Genomic DNA, 18,571 nt, shown 5'->3' on the forward strand with positions numbered 1-18,571 from the left:
TACGTGGTGTCTGCTGCCAGTGGTAAGTTGCTGGAATTTTCTCGCTATTTTTTTTTTTAATTATTGCCCAATACTTGATTTTTATACCTCTAAAGTGATATGAAAATGAAGTACTGGGCATAATTTATGTCCCTTGATAATAGGTGTTGGATTTAATGATGATTTGTGGCAGTGAATTCTAGAACTAAAAATCGTGGTTTTTTCATTAGACATTATGAAATTATTGTTGCTCTAATCCTTTAGTAACAGCTATAGTTTAACAAATTTACAATTTTATGAACTTTATTTATACTTTGACAAGACTTCCAATTGCACTATTTTTAACTTGTCAATACTAATCAAATTAGTTTTTGCCGACGAAAATTAGTTTTATAATTTGATATTAATTATTTTTATTGTAGTTTATTTTATTACCTTAAAAAGCATTCTGTAAACTGTATTATAATTCACATTAACCTCTAATCCTCTATATTTGTTATTTTTTAGATGGATTTCGCATACGCCAACGTGGTGCCCGAAGAGATGGAGATGGATGCTGAAGAAATTCAGGTTAGTTTTTTTTTCTATTTAATATCAGTAGGGGAGACCGGGGTAGAATTAGCCACGCATGTTATTAGAAAGTGGGATGTTATAGCCTGCCCTAGAAAGAATATTGAGGAAACCACTACTTATTCGAAGTTAACACATCCCGTCCTATTCATTGAAATATTTATCAGCCTGGTACAAAAATTATTTTACAAATTATACGCAATGAAAAAATTTATTTGCTGGCTAATTCTCCCCTATTACAGTAGACTCTCGCTTATCCGTGAGAGCGGGACCGAAATGTCATACGGATTTTGAGATTGATACACATCAAAATGTTTGAAATCCAACGATTTTTTTGTTTACACTGGAAATTTGTGGAGTGAATCCTGACCTGACAGAATCGCAATTCTCTCTAAACATATTTTTTTTCCAAAAAAGTTGCACTTAACCTACGATTTCCTGTTTTTTTTGGTCCAGATATGTCAAGTTAACCGTTGTGAACTTAACCTTCGATTTCGTGTTTTTTGGTCCATGAATATATTAGCCGTTGTCAACTTAACCTTCGATTTCCTGTTTTTTGGTCCATAAATATATTAGCCGTTGTCAACTTAACCTACAATTTCCTGTTTTTTGGTCCAGATATGTCAAGTTAACCGTTGTGAACTTAACCTTCGATTTCGTGTTTTTTGGTCCATGAATATATTAGCCGTTGTCAACTTAACCTTCGATTTCCTGTTTTTTGGTCCATAAATATATTAGCCGTTGTCAACTTAACCTACAATTTCCTGTTTTTTGGTCCAGATATGTCAAGTTAACCGTTGTGAACTTAACCTTCGATTTCGTGTTTTTTGGTCCATGAATATATTAGCCGTTGTCAACTTAACCTTCGATTTCCTGTTTTTTGGTCCATAAATATATTAGCCGTTGTCAACTTAACCTACAATTTCCTGTTTTTTGGTCCAGATATGTCAAGTTAACCGTTGTGAACTTAACCTACAATTTCCTGTTTTTTGGTCCATGAATATATTAGCCGTTGTCAACTTAATCTTCGATTTCCTGTTTTTTGGTCCATGAATATATTAGCCGTTGTCAACTTAATCTTCGATTTCCTGTTTTTTGGTCCATAAATATATTAGCCGTTGTCAACTTAATCTTCGATTTCCTGTTTTTTGGTCCATGAATATATTAGCCGTTGTCAACTTAATCTTCGATTTCCTGTTTTTTGGTCCATGAATATATTAGCCGTTGTCAACTTAATCTTCGATTTCCTGTTTTTTGGTCCATGAATATATTAGCCGTTGTCAACTTAATCTTCGATTTCCTGTTTTTTGGTCCATAAATATATTAGCCGTTGTCAACTTAACCTACGATTTCCTGTTTTTTGGTCCATGAATGTATTAGCCGTTGTCAACTTAACCTACGATTTCCTGTTTTTTGGTCCATGAATATATTAGCCGTTGTCAACTTAACTTACTATTTCCTGTTTTTTTGGTCCAGATATGTCAAGTTAGCCGTTGTCAACATAATCTTCGAGTCCACAAATCGTCACCTAAATCAGTTATTCTTATAATTCAATTAGAAAGTATGTAAGTTTTTATAAAAATTACTGATTCACATATCAAAAAATGTAACTTGTGGTCCTTTGAGTCTTGACTTCTGTCTGAAATTATTAATTTTTGACCAAGGTGATTAACTTGAGGTTTTGTTCGGTTTCAGCGGGGAATCCTATCTATAGGATTTCCGAATGAATCGGCAATAGCCAAAGCGATTGTCGATTCGAAATTCACAATTCTGAACTTTCAGAATTGTTCAATTTTGTGTGATATGCTTAGCATACCCAAAACGATAACGAATGTCAGAAGATTAATGGATTGTTGTGTTAAATCTTCTGTTGTTAAGAAAATCGAAGAATTTTCTAAAAGAAGCACTAACGCTGTTGCATGCAATTCTCATTCTGAGAATCATGTCGAAAATACTGCTTTATGTATAAAAAACAAGAAAAAGATTGAATATATGGAACTCTTTACTGTTGAAAACTTTCCATCAGAAAGTTTTCAAGGCGAGTCCATTAACAGGGATATATTACAAAATCATATAAAAAATATATTCCAAGAATCATACAAAAAAGGATGTATGATAAAATTTGAAAAATTTACTAAAGTTGCAACAGGCTATAAATATTATACATCGTGCCTGTATAAAGAATGCCCAAAAAAATTTTGTTTTTCTTTTTCATTGCAACAAAATAATTTTGTGTGCATTTGTTCTCACTACGGTGAAGAAGTTCCTCATGAAGGCAAAAAATTTTACAATTTGAAAGGACAACTGCGTAAAGAATATCAAGATATTCTTAGTAACAAGAAACCCCATAATGTCCAAAATGCAATGGTAAAAGGCATAGAACCTGAACTATACAAGAAAGGTAATACTCAGGGGCTCGTTTCTAAAGAAGTACTGCAAAAAGCTCGATCTGAATATAAATCACTTAATGATTTATGTGTAACTTGCGATTGGGTTGATTTGTCAGGTATTCAAAGCCTAGCTTATGAATATCTTCGAATGATTACATCGCCTTTGCAAATGTATCTATTTACAGACAATCAAATAGAGATTGTCCGACGGAATCCTGCAGCCCTGCATTTTGATTCTACGGGTACTTTAATCCGTAATTTAAAATGCCATGAACATCCAGAATATAACAAAGCAGTATACTATTATGCTGGCGTTATTAAAGTAAATGGAGTAATTTTGCCAGCATTTGAATATGTATCATCATTACATGATGCTATGACAATTTCACTGTTTTTGCGATATTATATTGCAAAATTCAATGAACCCCCTTTTCGTTGTGTTGTGATAGACTTTTGTGCTGCCCTTTTGAAAGCCGTGCTTTCAGCATTTAATAACGAAAGTCTTATCGAATACACAAATCGATGCTATGCAGGGGAAGTTACAGTGAAAAATAAGATTATTGTTCATATATGCTACTCGCATTTTATGAACCTTATCTCAAGAATGTTAAAGAAAAAACATGTACCTAAGCGAATTTCACCAATTATACTCGATGCTTTTGCCCTTATGGCGAATAGTGAGAGTATAATTGAAATTTCGAATATTTTCGAATCATTGCTGTATATTACGTGTAGTAAATATACCAATGATAAAGTAGCAGAAAATATTGACAAACTGAAATCGTTTGCTGTTAACAACAATATTGATACCTCCTTAATTGATGACAGTAATGATGAAAAAGATTATGATGAATATTTAGACCAAGCTGCATATCTAAACAGCAGGTATTACCAAAAATTTAACACAATATATTGTAAAGTTCTTACAGAGGTTAAAGCAGTGTCAAACTATGGACCGAAAAATGAATTCCATTGCTTGGAATTTATGAGAACTGCTACTTCCCATTATATGTCATATGTAAATTTGTGGGGCAGACTTACATATACATATGAGGGAGCAAACGCCACACTATTGACAAATGGCTTAGTAGAAAGTCATTTCAATATTATTAAGCATAACTATTTTGATGGCGTAACACATATGAAAGCCGGACGTTTTGTGATGAAGCGATATGAACAATTGAAAGGAGATATCGCAAAGGTTAACTTGAACATAAGTTCGCATACCCGTAAAAGGAAGAGATCCTATAAATCTCCATCCCCAACCTTGGATGAGATGGATCCTTCTGCATTTTGGAAAAAACGTCCAAATCTGAAAGCGCATAAACACAAGAATGCACACAACATTAAGAATTTGAAATCGTCAAATTTATCAACAATACAAGAAAGTAGTGAAACACCCCCTCAGAATGTTTCACAAAATATAAAAGTCGAAGATGAAACACCCTCTCAGGATGTTTCACAAAATATAAAAGTTGAAGATGAAACACCTCTTCAGGATGTTTCACAAAATATAAAAGTTGAAGATGAAACACCTCTTCAGGATGTTTCACAAAATATAAAAGTTGAAGATGAAACACCTCTTCAGGATGTTTCACAAAATATAAAAGTTGAAGATGAAACACCTCTTCAGGATGTTTCCCAATGCCACATGACTGATAGTCGTGATAATAATAAAAGATTTTTGAATATTATGGAGAATGGTATTGTTTGTAATAAAATGTATTACAAACCATTGTCAAATACGTATTATATTTCCATTCTACAAATAATAAGGCACTACTACAAGCGCAAACAAATAATAATCAAGTTGTGCTCTACAGATTATTTGAGTTTGTGTATGCCAACAAATTGGCTAACAGGTGACATGATTGATATATGCAATCAGTTACTATTAAACAATAATACAAAGGTTGCATATATTAATCATTATGATTCTTATAGAATTTTGCACAAAGATGTAACCGCATCTCATGATCCGAATGTAATTACCAGATATGAGGGTTTGAGCCAATGCCATGCCATATATATGCTTGTTCATTTACCTGGCCATTGGACATTGCTCGAAATTAATATACAGACCGGTTACGTAAATTACATTAATCCAAAACGTGGGAATAATTGTGTACTTGGCATTTCGTTTACTGAGAATGTCAAACAATTTCTTTCCAATTATTTCAAAAAAGCAAATGTTTCACTACTAGATGTAGTCTCTAATGGAGATAAATTTAACATTTGCCCAAATCCTTGTGAACTCCCAATTCAAAATGATGGCTTCAATTGCGGAGTTCACTGTATACAATATATAGATATGTTGGCAAATAATGCAAAGCCAATGAACATATTTGAATATAGACAAAGGCTTAGTGAGATGTGCCTCATTAAATCTTTAAATATCACGGATCAATGTTACAAATGCTTTGGCGGTGATATAGAACTTCCTATATCCTGCAAAAATTGTATGCGTAGATTTCATAAGGAATGCGTGGATGGTCATAATGACTATTCATGTGAATTGTGTGAAATCTTCATAGCATTATAAAACAATAATCTGTTTGTAAATTATATATATTTATTTATATATAATATAGACAATGTTATATGTTGCAGTATAATTCATTATTATATGTTGCAGTATAACCCAATGTTAGATTATTGTGCTTTGGTCCATATGCACTAATAATCTAACTCAACCCTTCAATGAATTACTACCTTGACGTTGGTGAATGGGCTTAGCATAAGTACGTAATGATGAGTGTTCGCGTTTCACATATAATACTGTGTGAATAAACATAATTTCTCCTAAAAATTGTTACCCGATTAATAAATACTGAAAAACACATTACGTTTTTATGTGACTAAATGTAATTCAATTATATGGACCAATTTTTAGTTTATTACAAGGACATCATCAATATTAAAGACTAGCTTAGTTAATTACTATGAGAGGCACGTGGGACTAAACGTAGCAGAGCTAAATGAAACTAACGAGGGGGCTTCCACATCTGCTTCTTCATGGACATAGAAGTCTAGTTCCTCTCTTTTGGAGAATACTACGTGAATTAATCAACTGATAAAAATAAATGGTTCACTGGGGTATCCGGCCCAGTTCTTATTGTCGACTATCATCGAGGATATCATTGTCATCGTCACCATCTGTTTATCCTACATAGGAAAAAAAGCATTCAAATGAATCATAGGACAGTATCATGCAACAGTAGATCCGGTAAAAATTTTCAAGGTAAGAAAATGACTGCCAGTGTGTTTCCTGAGAATGTAGAGTCTTTGAAACGCTTTATTTTCAGGATATGCCTGCGATTAGCTCATTCCAGAAATGCAGTGTAAAGAAAAGTACTGGAAAAACACTGGGAGTTTTTTCGAGATGAAGTCGAAAGCAGCAGAATCTCAGATTACGCCATAACATTTTCAGTAAGAATTTTAAGGTAACCAATTTTCCTCAGCTTTAATGGTTTTAGAAATTGCACTCTATGTGTAAAATCCAGAATCCAGTCTTGCTTTATCAAGCAAGACGTCATTATGTCTAAACACTCCATTATTTTATCTTAAAAATGCTAGATATGACATAAAATACAATTAGGGGAGACCGGGGCACAATTAGTCAATGATAGGGGAAATTTTCTTAAAAAAAAGAATTTATAATAAATGCTTCTAGTGTTTAGAGGCTTTAATGAATAAATACCTAAATAAAAAATGCGAATGTAAGGTAAAATTCTCTCAAGTCGACCAGTTGTCAATTTTCGAACGTTTTATGGTCAATTTCTATGAAATTGTCACTGATTCGTATTATTTATGGAATAATTGACCTATTAGATCATATGCTAAATATTATAGTAAATATAAATAAATTGAATAAATAACTCTACCGGTCGACTTGAGGGCACTTTACCTTATGCAAAAAATGAAATTTCATAACAATTATCAATGTATGTAATAAAACGTGTAATAATAAGGGAACGGCACCAGCGATTGGCCGTGTTCCTAGGATCGTCAGGTGGTTTTAGTATTGTTGCTCCATTATAAAATGATTTTTTTTTAAATGATTTGCTACTATTTACTAATTAACTGTTACAGAGATACACTGCGTAAGTTTATATTTAATTTATAAAATCAATTGTCAATTATTATTAATAGTAAAAATTCAAATGTATGGATATATTGAAATGGATCATTAATATACCAATTAGCATATAAAAGAATGTCAAATAGTGTTTTGGAGCTTATATTTTTAACTAAATATGGAGCATATCTCTTAATATTTCGATCCGTAGTGCTCTTCTCTTATATGAAAAAAATCTCACTAAAAATTTGAATTAAAAAAAAATCAGATAAAATGTGGAAAATTTGTGATAAGCCTAGAACAGTTTATTGTAAGTTGATTCGTTAGATTATTAACGTGAGCAAACTCAGAATGTATGCAAATTCGATTTAGAATTGAAGTTGGGAGATGTTATTCATTGATTTTGAATAAAATTTTTGAAGTAAATATAAATTTTGTATTTATACCAAAATATCTAGTTTTGGATCGACAGACATGGATGAAATGTGGATCAAAATGTCCTCTATAATTTTACCGAAGAACTTGATGTTATCGGTTGCTCTGGATCCAAGATATTTCAATTAGTTTGTTTGAAATAAGTTTTTTGACCACAGCGCCCCTTGTGTTTATATTATAAACGTTCGCTGTTTTGGCGGTATGTTTAGGTAGTATCATAGTTAAAATTACTTATTCAAAGATATCCTTCTAAATAAATTAGTCTATTCTATATTTCCTGAGATCACATTTATGGGCCCTAACTCCACTCCAGAAAAACCAACTACATACAGTGCTCGCTTTGGTAAGTATATGAACACAGCATATGAACTGCATTTTTTCACATTTTCATTTAACAACTTTAAAGCTTCAGCCCTATTAACCCTTTAAGGACGATTGGAACACCGGTGTCCCATAAAGAAAATAATTTTTCCTGACTATCTAAAATTCTTTTACATTTATGTTTACGTAATTGCAAAGTAGAAGGTTGAAGGAATCTAGGATATTGTTTACAAGTCGCCAGCTATTTCCTATACAGTAAATTTTTAAGCTCAAAAAATGGCGAATTTTTAAATTCTCATATTCAAAATTTATTTTATTTATATTTTATAGTTCCAATTTTTTTTTAAACAAAACCATTTTTGTACTCAAATATCATGTTTTTTTTATTAGAGGTAAAATTTAATTTTTCAAAAAGCAAGTTAATTTTTTTTTGAAAACTTGCTTTTTAAAATTTTAATTTAAAAAAAAAGTCAGAAAACGTATTTTAAATGTTGTGCTTTAATACGAATAAGAGCTTGAATTAATTTTTTTTATTATGCTGAAAAAAATTAGAAATCTGCTGTTTTTCAGAGTTTTTGATTTACATAATCCCTTAACCGATCTATGCTAATTCAGCTTTAAAATAGCTTCAAAATTATTTGCCTATTTTTACACTTTTTTTTTTGTTTAAATTTGAATGTAGTTCAGTGCACTGCCTGGGAGCAACAGTCTTATCCTGCCCCCCGCTCTGGGTTTTTAATTGTTTTTGAGCTTTTATAAGCTCATTTTTGTGTTGACATCATATAGGGGAAGTGAGGGATGCTTCGCACGCGCGAGCCTTCGAACAATTCGAGTTTTCTCTTTGTTTGAAAAGTTCTACTTCCTCATTTCTTAGGCATTAGATAGATAATCATAAAACTCATCTTCACTGCAAAAATAGGCAACCTAGCCCTTCTTTCCTAGGTTCTAGAATCACAAATGCAAAAATGGCCTAAAATGGAAAATTTTGATGACTCACATTTCGTGTGATTTCTCACAGTTAAATTGATTTTCAGAAATAATCACTTACACCAATAGATGAAGGGTTAATCTGGGTTGATATTTATGTAATATTTTTTGCATAGGAGAAAAATTATTTTCCGTGTGGCGAAAAAATCGTAAATACTACACTGCGTATTGGTTCAACCACTGAAAGTGTTAGGGGAAGTGCTTATAATTTTGGACAGTCTGCTTTTAAGCATCGAAGTTCCAAGTTTGAAGTGCGATATTTTCAATACTAATTGGCATTTCTTGTTACTCTCTTTTCAGAAGGGTTGTTTAGAAACTTAGCAAGCTATTTATCGACTTATTTTTATTAAAATTAGTTTTAATACGTTTAAAAATGAATTGATATGTAGAGGTGAATTTGACTCTTATTTGGACAACTTGGTTATTAATTTGACCAACTTGGCTGTAAATTTGGACAGCTAATCCGCCTCAATAGGATGCCCATTGTTCTTCATTTGATGAACCAATCTTACCAAGTCCTCTTCCTGTTCATGTAAGGGAAACGTAGAATGTCACAGAAGCCCGAAAACTTTCCATATCATTCATTAAAGTGAGTTGACTTCGATACTCCAAGTACGCGCGGATTCGCGCATTCCCTGGCCTTTCCGGGAGCCTTTCAGGGCATTTCTCGCTACATCTCGTTCGTAGAGATGATGCTCCTTTGTTTCTCCAGGCATTTGTCCAACCTAGTCATCACAAAAGCTAAAACTTCACGAAATTTCGTGAGAAAAACACCTGTCCAAAATAAGAATCATCATCTCACTAGTGAATGTCTTAAAACATTTCCCATTTTTCACACGAAAAATCTAATTCGCAAGGCAAATCTCATTTTAGTTCAAACGTACAAATCACTAATAACGTGAATCAACACAAATTTCAATGAATATTCAATAATATCACTCAAAAAAGGCGAAGAAACATTGTTAGTACTTCATCGCAGCTAAATAAGAACTGAAGTAAACATGAAGTTCTGTCATATTTCTCTTAAGCAATTGCTCACACTGAATTTTCAACAAAGCAATTTCAACTCAAATCATATTCAAAATTTAACGTATTTAGTGTCAAAATCTTCCAAAAAGAACAAATATTTAGATAGAATTCATTTTTCATCAAATATTGGAATAAAAATCCATCATTTTAATCAATTTATTTTTAGTGTCCAATTTTACCCTCAAAGTGTCCAAATTTAGAAACTGTCCAAAATTATGAGCACTTACCCTATGGTTCGCCAAGTCATCCACTAACTCCACCAGCTTAAAATAACAACATAACTTCAAATAGAATAACAAAGGAAAAGGAAGATGAAGAAAAGACAGCTGATAAATTTTTAGGGTCGTCACATTTGAAATTTTCACATTTCAGTCGATTTTTTGACATAAATTTGCAAGAAAAACAGTACTTCAAAAAAATTAGAAAAAAACTGTTTTAGATACCTTCTTTTAATGAAATAATGGTTTCCGTGGATTCGTGGAACTTGAATCTAATAATCGGTAAATAATTTTTAATTGTGAGCAAGAGTTATTCCAGGAAAAAATGCAATGACGAACCTTAACAACCCATCGTGCGAATCTTGCCTCCACAGGCAAGGTTCGCACAAATCATCATACTTTTTTCATTTTCCTGTCCAGGAAAAAGAACAGATTTTACGGCATTGAATGAGGCACACATAAAAACTTAAAAGACCAGAGATTCATGTGGTATAGTGCAATTGATTGTCAATTTTACCGTTCAGCCAGAAAAAATCTTGAATATTGATTTCCAAAAAGCGTGCGAACCATCCCTCACTTCCCCTACAAACGAGCAGTAAATCATCAAATTTGCGAAGAGACTAAGAACTCTAAAAGAAGTAGAATTTGCATAGAAGTTTTGATCTTTATCAATAGATAGAAAAAATAAGTCCATTCTTGAAAAGATTAGGATTTTGTACTGATCTCACTTTATTTTTTAAATTCATTATAAATTCAGTTTTAGTCTTTTTGGTCGTGTTTAAATTTATTTTAAATTCAGTTTTGGTCTTTATTCTAGGGGGGCAGCCCCCCCCCCCCCTGCCCCTAGCTGAGTACGTCCATGAACTGGATCATGGATCAGTTTCCATGCGAGTTTCACTTGGGTCAGATTTTGTTGCTCCTCCGGCTGCCTCCACATCGGACATCATCAACGAATATTCAGTTAATAACTGACATCGTTCTGTAATAAATAATTGTTTAAAATCCATTATTATTGTATATAATTTATTGTTTAAAATAATTTTTTATTATTTGTTGTATAAAACCATGTATTGTACATATTTATATTGTAAATAAACTTTTATTATAAATATATCGTTCAAATTCTTAATTTTTTATTTACTTTTAACAGTCACTGACTTAAAAGTCTGTACATTAATTCATTACAAACACTACTGATTTAGATAGAGTAACTATACAAGATAACAAAAATTGGCAAATAGAATTCAAATCAGGAAGGAGGATGGAAGTCAATTTTAATAAATTTTACAGGATATCGTATTTTCCATCCATCATTTTCAGCAAAAATTTTGTATGACTTTTCGCGAAGCAAGAATAGAACAACAAAATGTATTTCCATCTCTTGGCTATATTTTTCAAGTACAGTCGTTGCGGGTGGCTTTGCACTCTGCTGTCCGTAAGAATTTCTTAAATTCTAGCACTTATTGATGGTCTTCACGGATCCGGTCTACCATGTCAAAGTATATAAGGATATGTCATGTACCAAGAAACGTACAAGGATCCTCAAAAGGATACTTGTAGTTTGAGTAACAGCCATTAAAATTCAAATATAGGTATTTTGCCAAAAAACAGCTCTGTGAAAAAGTTATCTGAAGGTGCAATTCCAAAATCGATTTCAAAGTTTCAAAATCGATTTTTTAATTCATGTAAGAGTATATAAATACGTATAATAAAACCCTCAACCATTTTAATGCTTAATAAGACATTCCGTTTAAGTCTCAAATATTCAAGACTCAAAAATAAGGACCGCCAAAATATGAATATTTCAAAATTTTAAACTTTGAGCCTCTGTATCTAGGTAAATGCTTGATGTAGATTGGAACATAGATATGTTCTGAAAAGGTCTTGACAGCAGCTACAACATACTAAAATTTTAGTCCAATCGGACGAGTTTTAGGTTTTGACAGTTATTCAAAATGGCGGACAGAAACGTCAAATCAAGATGGCGACCACGCCATCTTGTCTGTCTCGTGCAATTTACTCTTAGACGTGAAAACCTTCATAGTCGTTTATTATTATAAATTGTTGAATTTTTAAAATATTTCTCAAAAAGTGCAAAGTCAACCGCACCTCTTCCCAAGTGCAAGCCTTTTTTCTATATTTTTGACATAGTAAAATTTTATAAAATAAATTCTATTGGTACAAAATCCATTCACTAACAACTGAATACAAATAATTTTACCCATTCACTCCCCTCCTTTTATCTTAAGTATCCACTTCTAAAGAATGAAGTTGAAAAATATCGAAAAAAAGTGCAAAGTCACCCGCAACGACGGTAAATGAAGGACTAAGGTAACTAAAAATCCATTCCCGACTAGAATTCGAATATCAATTGCCCAGGAATAAATCATCTAAAATCATTCAATTTGCGTATGATGTATAATACCATGGTAAGGAATGGGTTAATAAAGATTTAAAGTAAATAAACTTACCAGCATTTGAGAGACTCTCTTCATCGAGAATTTTTTGGAGGGTTTCCTCCAATTTCCTCTCCTTTCCTTTCAATTTTCCTTTGAGATCGAGAAACATTTCTCCATGCTGTTTCAACATATTGTGAAAAACTGAAAATGGAGTGGGCTGGAATAAAAAAAAATTCAAAACATTTATAAATAAATATAACTTTAATATGCAAAAAAAGTAGTGAGATAATTTTTTCTCGGCTAATTATGGTTCAATAAACTCAAAAATACAATCCGTTCTTGAACATCTCTTTTAGTTTAGGCGCCAGATGCGAAAGTATAAAAAATTTTTGAAACTCTTTTCGCGTCTAAAATACACATTTTTCTTTTTTTTTCAATTTTCTAAATTAAAATTTGCAAAGTAGAACGACATATCTTTCAGTAAAAATATGTTTATTTTAGTGAGATTACTTTAAACCGGTATTTTTCTTGAATTTGGAAATGAGATTTTTTGTTCAAACATTTTTTCCACTTTTTCCCTGACCTGTCGCACAAAATTGGAAATTGGAAAATGGTAATTCGAAACGTTTAGAAGATGTTAGTAAAACTATGACCGAGGATACTATAGCAATTTCAAATCAATGAAACTTTTATTGTCGCAGAAAATGCGATTTTTGTGATGCTATCCTGAAGTGACTTTTAGGCATTAGAGCAGGAGGGTAACCAGTTTAATAAAAAGTGAAGCTATTTTTTGATTTTTTTTATTTTAGACACCTTTCACAGGCAAAATCGCTATCCTGAATTATTTAAGCGCAAGACTTAATTTGGTCAAATAATTAAGTAAAAATTTATGATGTTTTTTAAATACCAACTTTTCAAAATATCCTCTTCTTGAACCATTTTCAATTTCGAAATAATTTTATGATAATTTATAGACAAATTTAAATCGACATTAATCTAATATATACATCCAAAAACTTTCCGAAAAAGAACATAAGGCAGAGCTCCTTCTCGGATGTTCGAGCAGCTCGTAATGCCTCGTACGCTTTACCACCCCTTTTCATACACATCAAAAATATAAAATGGACAGATAATCCTAACCGGCTTATGTAGGTGAGATTCTTAACGTGAATTAACTCGAAATGCTTGCAAATTCGATTTAGAGCTGCAGTTGGGGATCGCCATTCAGTTATCTTGAATCAAGTATTCGTAAAATTATAGGAATTTCGTATTTAAACCAAAATATCAAGGATTTGGATGGACTGATAGAAAAGTGATATATGGGTGAAATGGAGACCAGAATATTCTCTACAATTTTGCCGAAGAACTTGATCTCATCGATTACTCAGAAGCCGAAATAATCAAGGTTGTTTGTTTATGAACTCGTTTTTTCGACCAGAGCGCCCCAAGTGTTCATTTGATGAACTTCGACTATATCAAAGAATTGTTGTATTTTATGGACTTTTAATTTAAAAACCTATTTGAAGTGTATTAGTAGAGTAGAAGCAGTCAAATTGGCATCTAAGTGGTTCCAAAGCGTTATTATGGGAAAAAATCAATTTTTTCACATATAAACGACAAAATCGGACAGATGGCTTTGCCTGTAATAATGTATGGACGAAATATAGATATAAATGTCCTCTACAATTTTGCCGAGGTAACCATCAAGATCGGTAAAGCAGGAGCCGAGATAATTGAGGTTATGTGATATTGCAATTAATTTTTCGACTGTGGCGCCTCTGGTGTTGGTCCCACGAAGTTCAAATGTTCTAGAAGTTGTAGAATTTTGCGAGATCTTTCATTTGAGCCCTCACAGGTCAATATCGGTCAAATAGAACCGGAGATATGATTTTTTGAATTTCGTGAACTTTGACCCCTCATATCTCCGGTTCTATTGTAACCACAGCGAACCCACACCACTTTTTGTAAACTTCATAGCCTAGACTAAAACACTCTAAAATTTAATTAACTTGCACAAAAGATTTTTTTGAAAAAAATGAGTTTGAATTTCGATGAATTTGGACGCTATCGCAGCGCCACCTGTGGTGACTTTTTGAACTTCCATCTGAAAGTGCTCATCGAGACGAAACCAAAAAGCCAAAATTTAGGTCAAAATGTTAATTAGAACGGGAGATAGAGGCCGGTCAATGTTCGAACTTTGACCCCTTATAGCTGGGGTCAGGGGTTTCAGATCGACTTAAGCATTTTTTTGTTTCATAGGTATGATCAGCGGCTACAACATTCTAAAATTTTAGATCGAAGCACAAAGGAATTTTTGAGTTATTTAACTTAGAAAATTGAAAATTTTTCTTTTTAATATTAGCGCCCCTAGCAGTGGTTTTATGAACTTGTGATGTTAGAAGGGGATGTGGCATTTCACGAGAGCTTTCCAAAACTGCCTCACTTTTTAAATTCTGACAATTAGAACTGGAGTTATGGCCATTTTAAGAATTTAATTTCGGACCCTTATAGCTGGGGTCAGGGGGGTCAGGGGACCTTAAGTTTGGTATTGATGGAAAGCCCTAAGGCCCAGCTATAACATACTAAAATTTGAGCCCGCTCGATGCCATAGGGGCGGAGCTATTGAGAAAACAAAAAAAGGGGGTCTTCAAAATGGCGGAAGGAGGGGTGGGGGGTGGTGGGTCAATGCACCAAGTTACAATTTTCAACCGATATATAAGCTTTGCCGAAAACCGCAAGCCGATATCATTTTTAGTTTATTAAGCTCCAAAGAGCGGCCGGCCGGGTACGTAACTTAGCCGCCCATATATTCGTGATCAGGAAGTGGCGAAACACATTTTGGCCAAGTTTGAGCGCGATCGGACGACTTGAAATTTTGTTAGGATTATAGTATTAGTAAAAAAAACTTACCCGACCATCTGGTCTTGGAGTGCTGGAAGACGCATCAGCTCCGGACGCTCCGGGGGCTCCGGGTGGAGTGTTATCTTCAACTAACACATCTCTGTAGCTTGGTCGAATAGAATGGCGAGAAGAATGGCCGAGCCCTCCCCGTCCTCCGTCGCGTCCTGTTCCCCTTCCGATTCCTCCTCTTGCTCCTCTACCTCTTCCTCCTCCAGCCCTTCCTCCTCCACCTCTTACTCCTCCACCTCTTCCTCCTCCACCTCTTCCTCCTCCAGCCCTTCCTCCTCCACCTCTTCCTCCTCCACCTCTTCCTCCTCCACCTCTTCCTCCTCCAACCCTTCCTCCACCACTTCTTCCTCCTCCAACCCTTCCTCCACCACTTCTTCCTCCTCCACCCCTTCCTCTTCCTCGTCCAGAATTGATCCCGCGATGGCGTGTCACACCAAAATTTAAAATTTTCACCTCCATCTGAAATTGTAAAAGGCTGTGAAGAATAATTGGAAGAAGTTACATAAATAAAGACTAGAGGAGAGGTCCGCCATGCTTTAACAGAAATGAAACCCGCAGCTGTTAAGGGTCTTTTAACTTCAATGTCGCTGGAGGCAAACAGCCTTACAGGCTAGGCTCTAATCATCTCAGATTTAGCAGCCCAGACTCCCTAGCAATCTTGGGATTGCAAAACATACAACCAGAGAAGGGGCGTTCCATCGTTTCTGTCCCGGAGTTGGTTGGGAGCAAAGCTACGACAGCGATGGCCGCAAGGGGAGGGGAAAGCATTAATTTGATGAATAAATATGAATTAAATTGAATATTTATAGGTGCCGTACAAATTGTCGCAAAATAAACTTTTGGACCTAATTGATATCTGTGATTTTTGCTGAAATGTAACGAAATCGACCCATTTTTAAAACAGATGGTCACTACCAACAGATGGTGGACACAAAGTAGAGCAGGAGACTTGAGAGGGAAAACAACTCTTTTAAGAAAGTTGGACCCTGGCTGCCGAGCAGAATTGGATTTTGGACGCCGATCAAGAAAGCTGGACTCTAGCGGCAGTACGGGCGAGAGGGAGTGAGGTGATCTTGAGCCAGGTAGAAGCCACAGCGTACTTTTGCATACAAATGCGTATGGGAATTTCTCTTCATTTTTTACCGTTACGCGAAATAACTGAAAAGTGGACCCCTTTGGAAGTTTCTGATCCCTGTGGAGAGATAAATAGGGGGAACTGGGGCAGTAGTAAACTGGGGTAGTTGTAAACACTGTGATTTTTTTCAATAATTTTAAGACTCCAGAGGATAAAACCCATAAGCATTCATAGATACCATGGGGATGTATGTCCACAGATGAATTGGTCAATATAATCCTAATACTTTAAAAATAAAAATCATTTTTCCCGAAAATGTTGATATTTCAATTATTTTGGTTATTTGGATTTCTACCTGGAAATTAAAAACTGTGTAAAATAATCGAAATGTAGCAATACCAGTTCTTTCCTACACCTTTTAGGATTATATTAATGCATTTACTAGACAAATTGAGATTCTCATTTTTTTGAAAGAATTAATAATTGGTCAGAAAACAGCATTTGGGGTAGATGTAAACAGGTAATTCAATTTCACAAAATGAATAGGTAAAAGAGCAGGAAATTGACCTTCATGCGAAATATATATAATTCATTGACTACGAAAAAAATTGGTGGCGCTGTGTTCAATAAAAAGTCACATGATGTCAAAATATGGGGAAAATCCTTTGAAAAATGTCTTTGATATGCATGCTTTTACTTTTTTTGCTATTTTAATTATGCTTTGTAAAAAGTGTACTGATTTTTTGAAAAATATACAGTCTTTATATATCTCTTAAGTAATTAAAATAATCGAAAGTGGTGCAAAGTTAATTTCACGGGTGGGAAAAAAGGTGTTTACATCCTCCCCAGAAAGTGGTTACTTCTACCCCAGGTATTTTGTGAAATAGAAAAATGCACAGGGACACAAATTTTATTTTTATGGAAAACTCAATTGTTTTCCAGCATCCGCATTACCCTCGACGAATTGCCTATACCCAAGAATAAAACATGAGCTAAGAAATATTTTCCAAAAAATCACGGTGTCCTTGGAAAATCACCTCAAATTCGCATCTATCGAAAATGGTTACATGTGCCCCAGTCTCCCCTATACTAGATTTCTGTCCAAATAAGTTTTCCCGAAAGGATCTGTGATCTGAGTAAAGTAGCTGGCATCAAATAGCTCCCTATAGAAAAGGGAACTTGCCATGGAGGTGTTGCATTAGGACAGGGCCCCTGCGAAAGCACCACTAATGCGTGGGAGCAGACAGGGGTGGTTTTTGTCATGCTTTTTGTGGATTGGAAGGCCTATCACGACTTCCCTTCGGTCGCAAGTCCATTGAGGGTGGTTGCGTGAGTTTGTAGGGCTCTACCCTACCCCCAGAATCGTAAAAATACAAAAAAAAAAAAAAAATACAAAAAAATCCACCACTTACCTTGACAACAGTCACAACGTTACTGACTTCCGACAGCGAACACCATGCTCACATGGCAACACTCATAACTTTTTCGATGTTTAACAAATGCTGTCAGTTTAAAAAACATCGACTCAACCGAATTCTCAGCCGAAGGCAAACGGAATGGGAAAAAGATTGTTTAATCCCGTGCACGAAGACAGAAAACGTTGTAAATAATTAAAAGAAATTATTCTAATGCTATTTTGTGCAAGAAAAAGCATTAGAACATTTTTTTTTTGCAAAACTTTTGCTCTCGGCTCTTGGCGCACCCGAGACACAAGCATTCGGATAATCGATTTCGATGGGATCAATTTCTCAGCCGAAGGCAAACGGAATGGGAAAAAGATTGTTTAATCCCGTGCACGAAAGCAAAAAACGATGTAAATAATTAAAAGAAATTATTCTAATGCTATTTTGTGTAAGAAAAAGCTTCAGAATAATTTTTTTTTGCAAAATTTTTCCACTCGGCTGTCGGTGCACCCGAGACACAAGCATTCGGATAATCGATTTCGATGGGATCAAAATCCCAGCCGAAGGCAAACAAAATGGGAAAAAAATAGTTTAATGCCGTGCACGAAAGCAAAAAACGATGTAAATAATTAAAAGAAATTATTCTAATGCTATTTTGTGTAAGAAAAAGCATTAGAATAATTTTTTTTTGCAAAACTTTTGCTCTCGGCTCTTGGCGCACCCGAGACACAAGCATTCGGATAATCGATTTCGATGGGATCAATTTCTCAGCCGAAG

At 34.2% G+C, this 18,571-nt stretch overlaps 1 protein-coding gene across 1 annotated transcript; it reads right to left on the reverse strand.

The window, feature by feature from the left end:
* Positions 1-10,843: 10,843 nt before the first annotated feature.
* LOC129809160 (rRNA 2'-O-methyltransferase fibrillarin-like) lies at positions 10,844-15,775 on the reverse strand (the record flags this gene model as incomplete). Its single annotated transcript, XM_055858970.1, has 3 exons — positions 10,844-10,986; positions 12,479-12,623; positions 15,317-15,775. Coding segments are annotated over 3 exons (714 nt in total), but the record flags the coding sequence as incomplete, so codon positions are not given.
* Positions 15,776-18,571: the final 2,796 nt, after the last annotated feature.

This window comes from Phlebotomus papatasi, unplaced genomic scaffold, assembly GCF_024763615.1.
Source record: "Phlebotomus papatasi isolate M1 unplaced genomic scaffold, Ppap_2.1 HiC_scaffold_376, whole genome shotgun sequence".
Lineage (NCBI taxonomy): Eukaryota > Metazoa > Arthropoda > Insecta > Diptera > Psychodidae > Phlebotomus > Phlebotomus papatasi.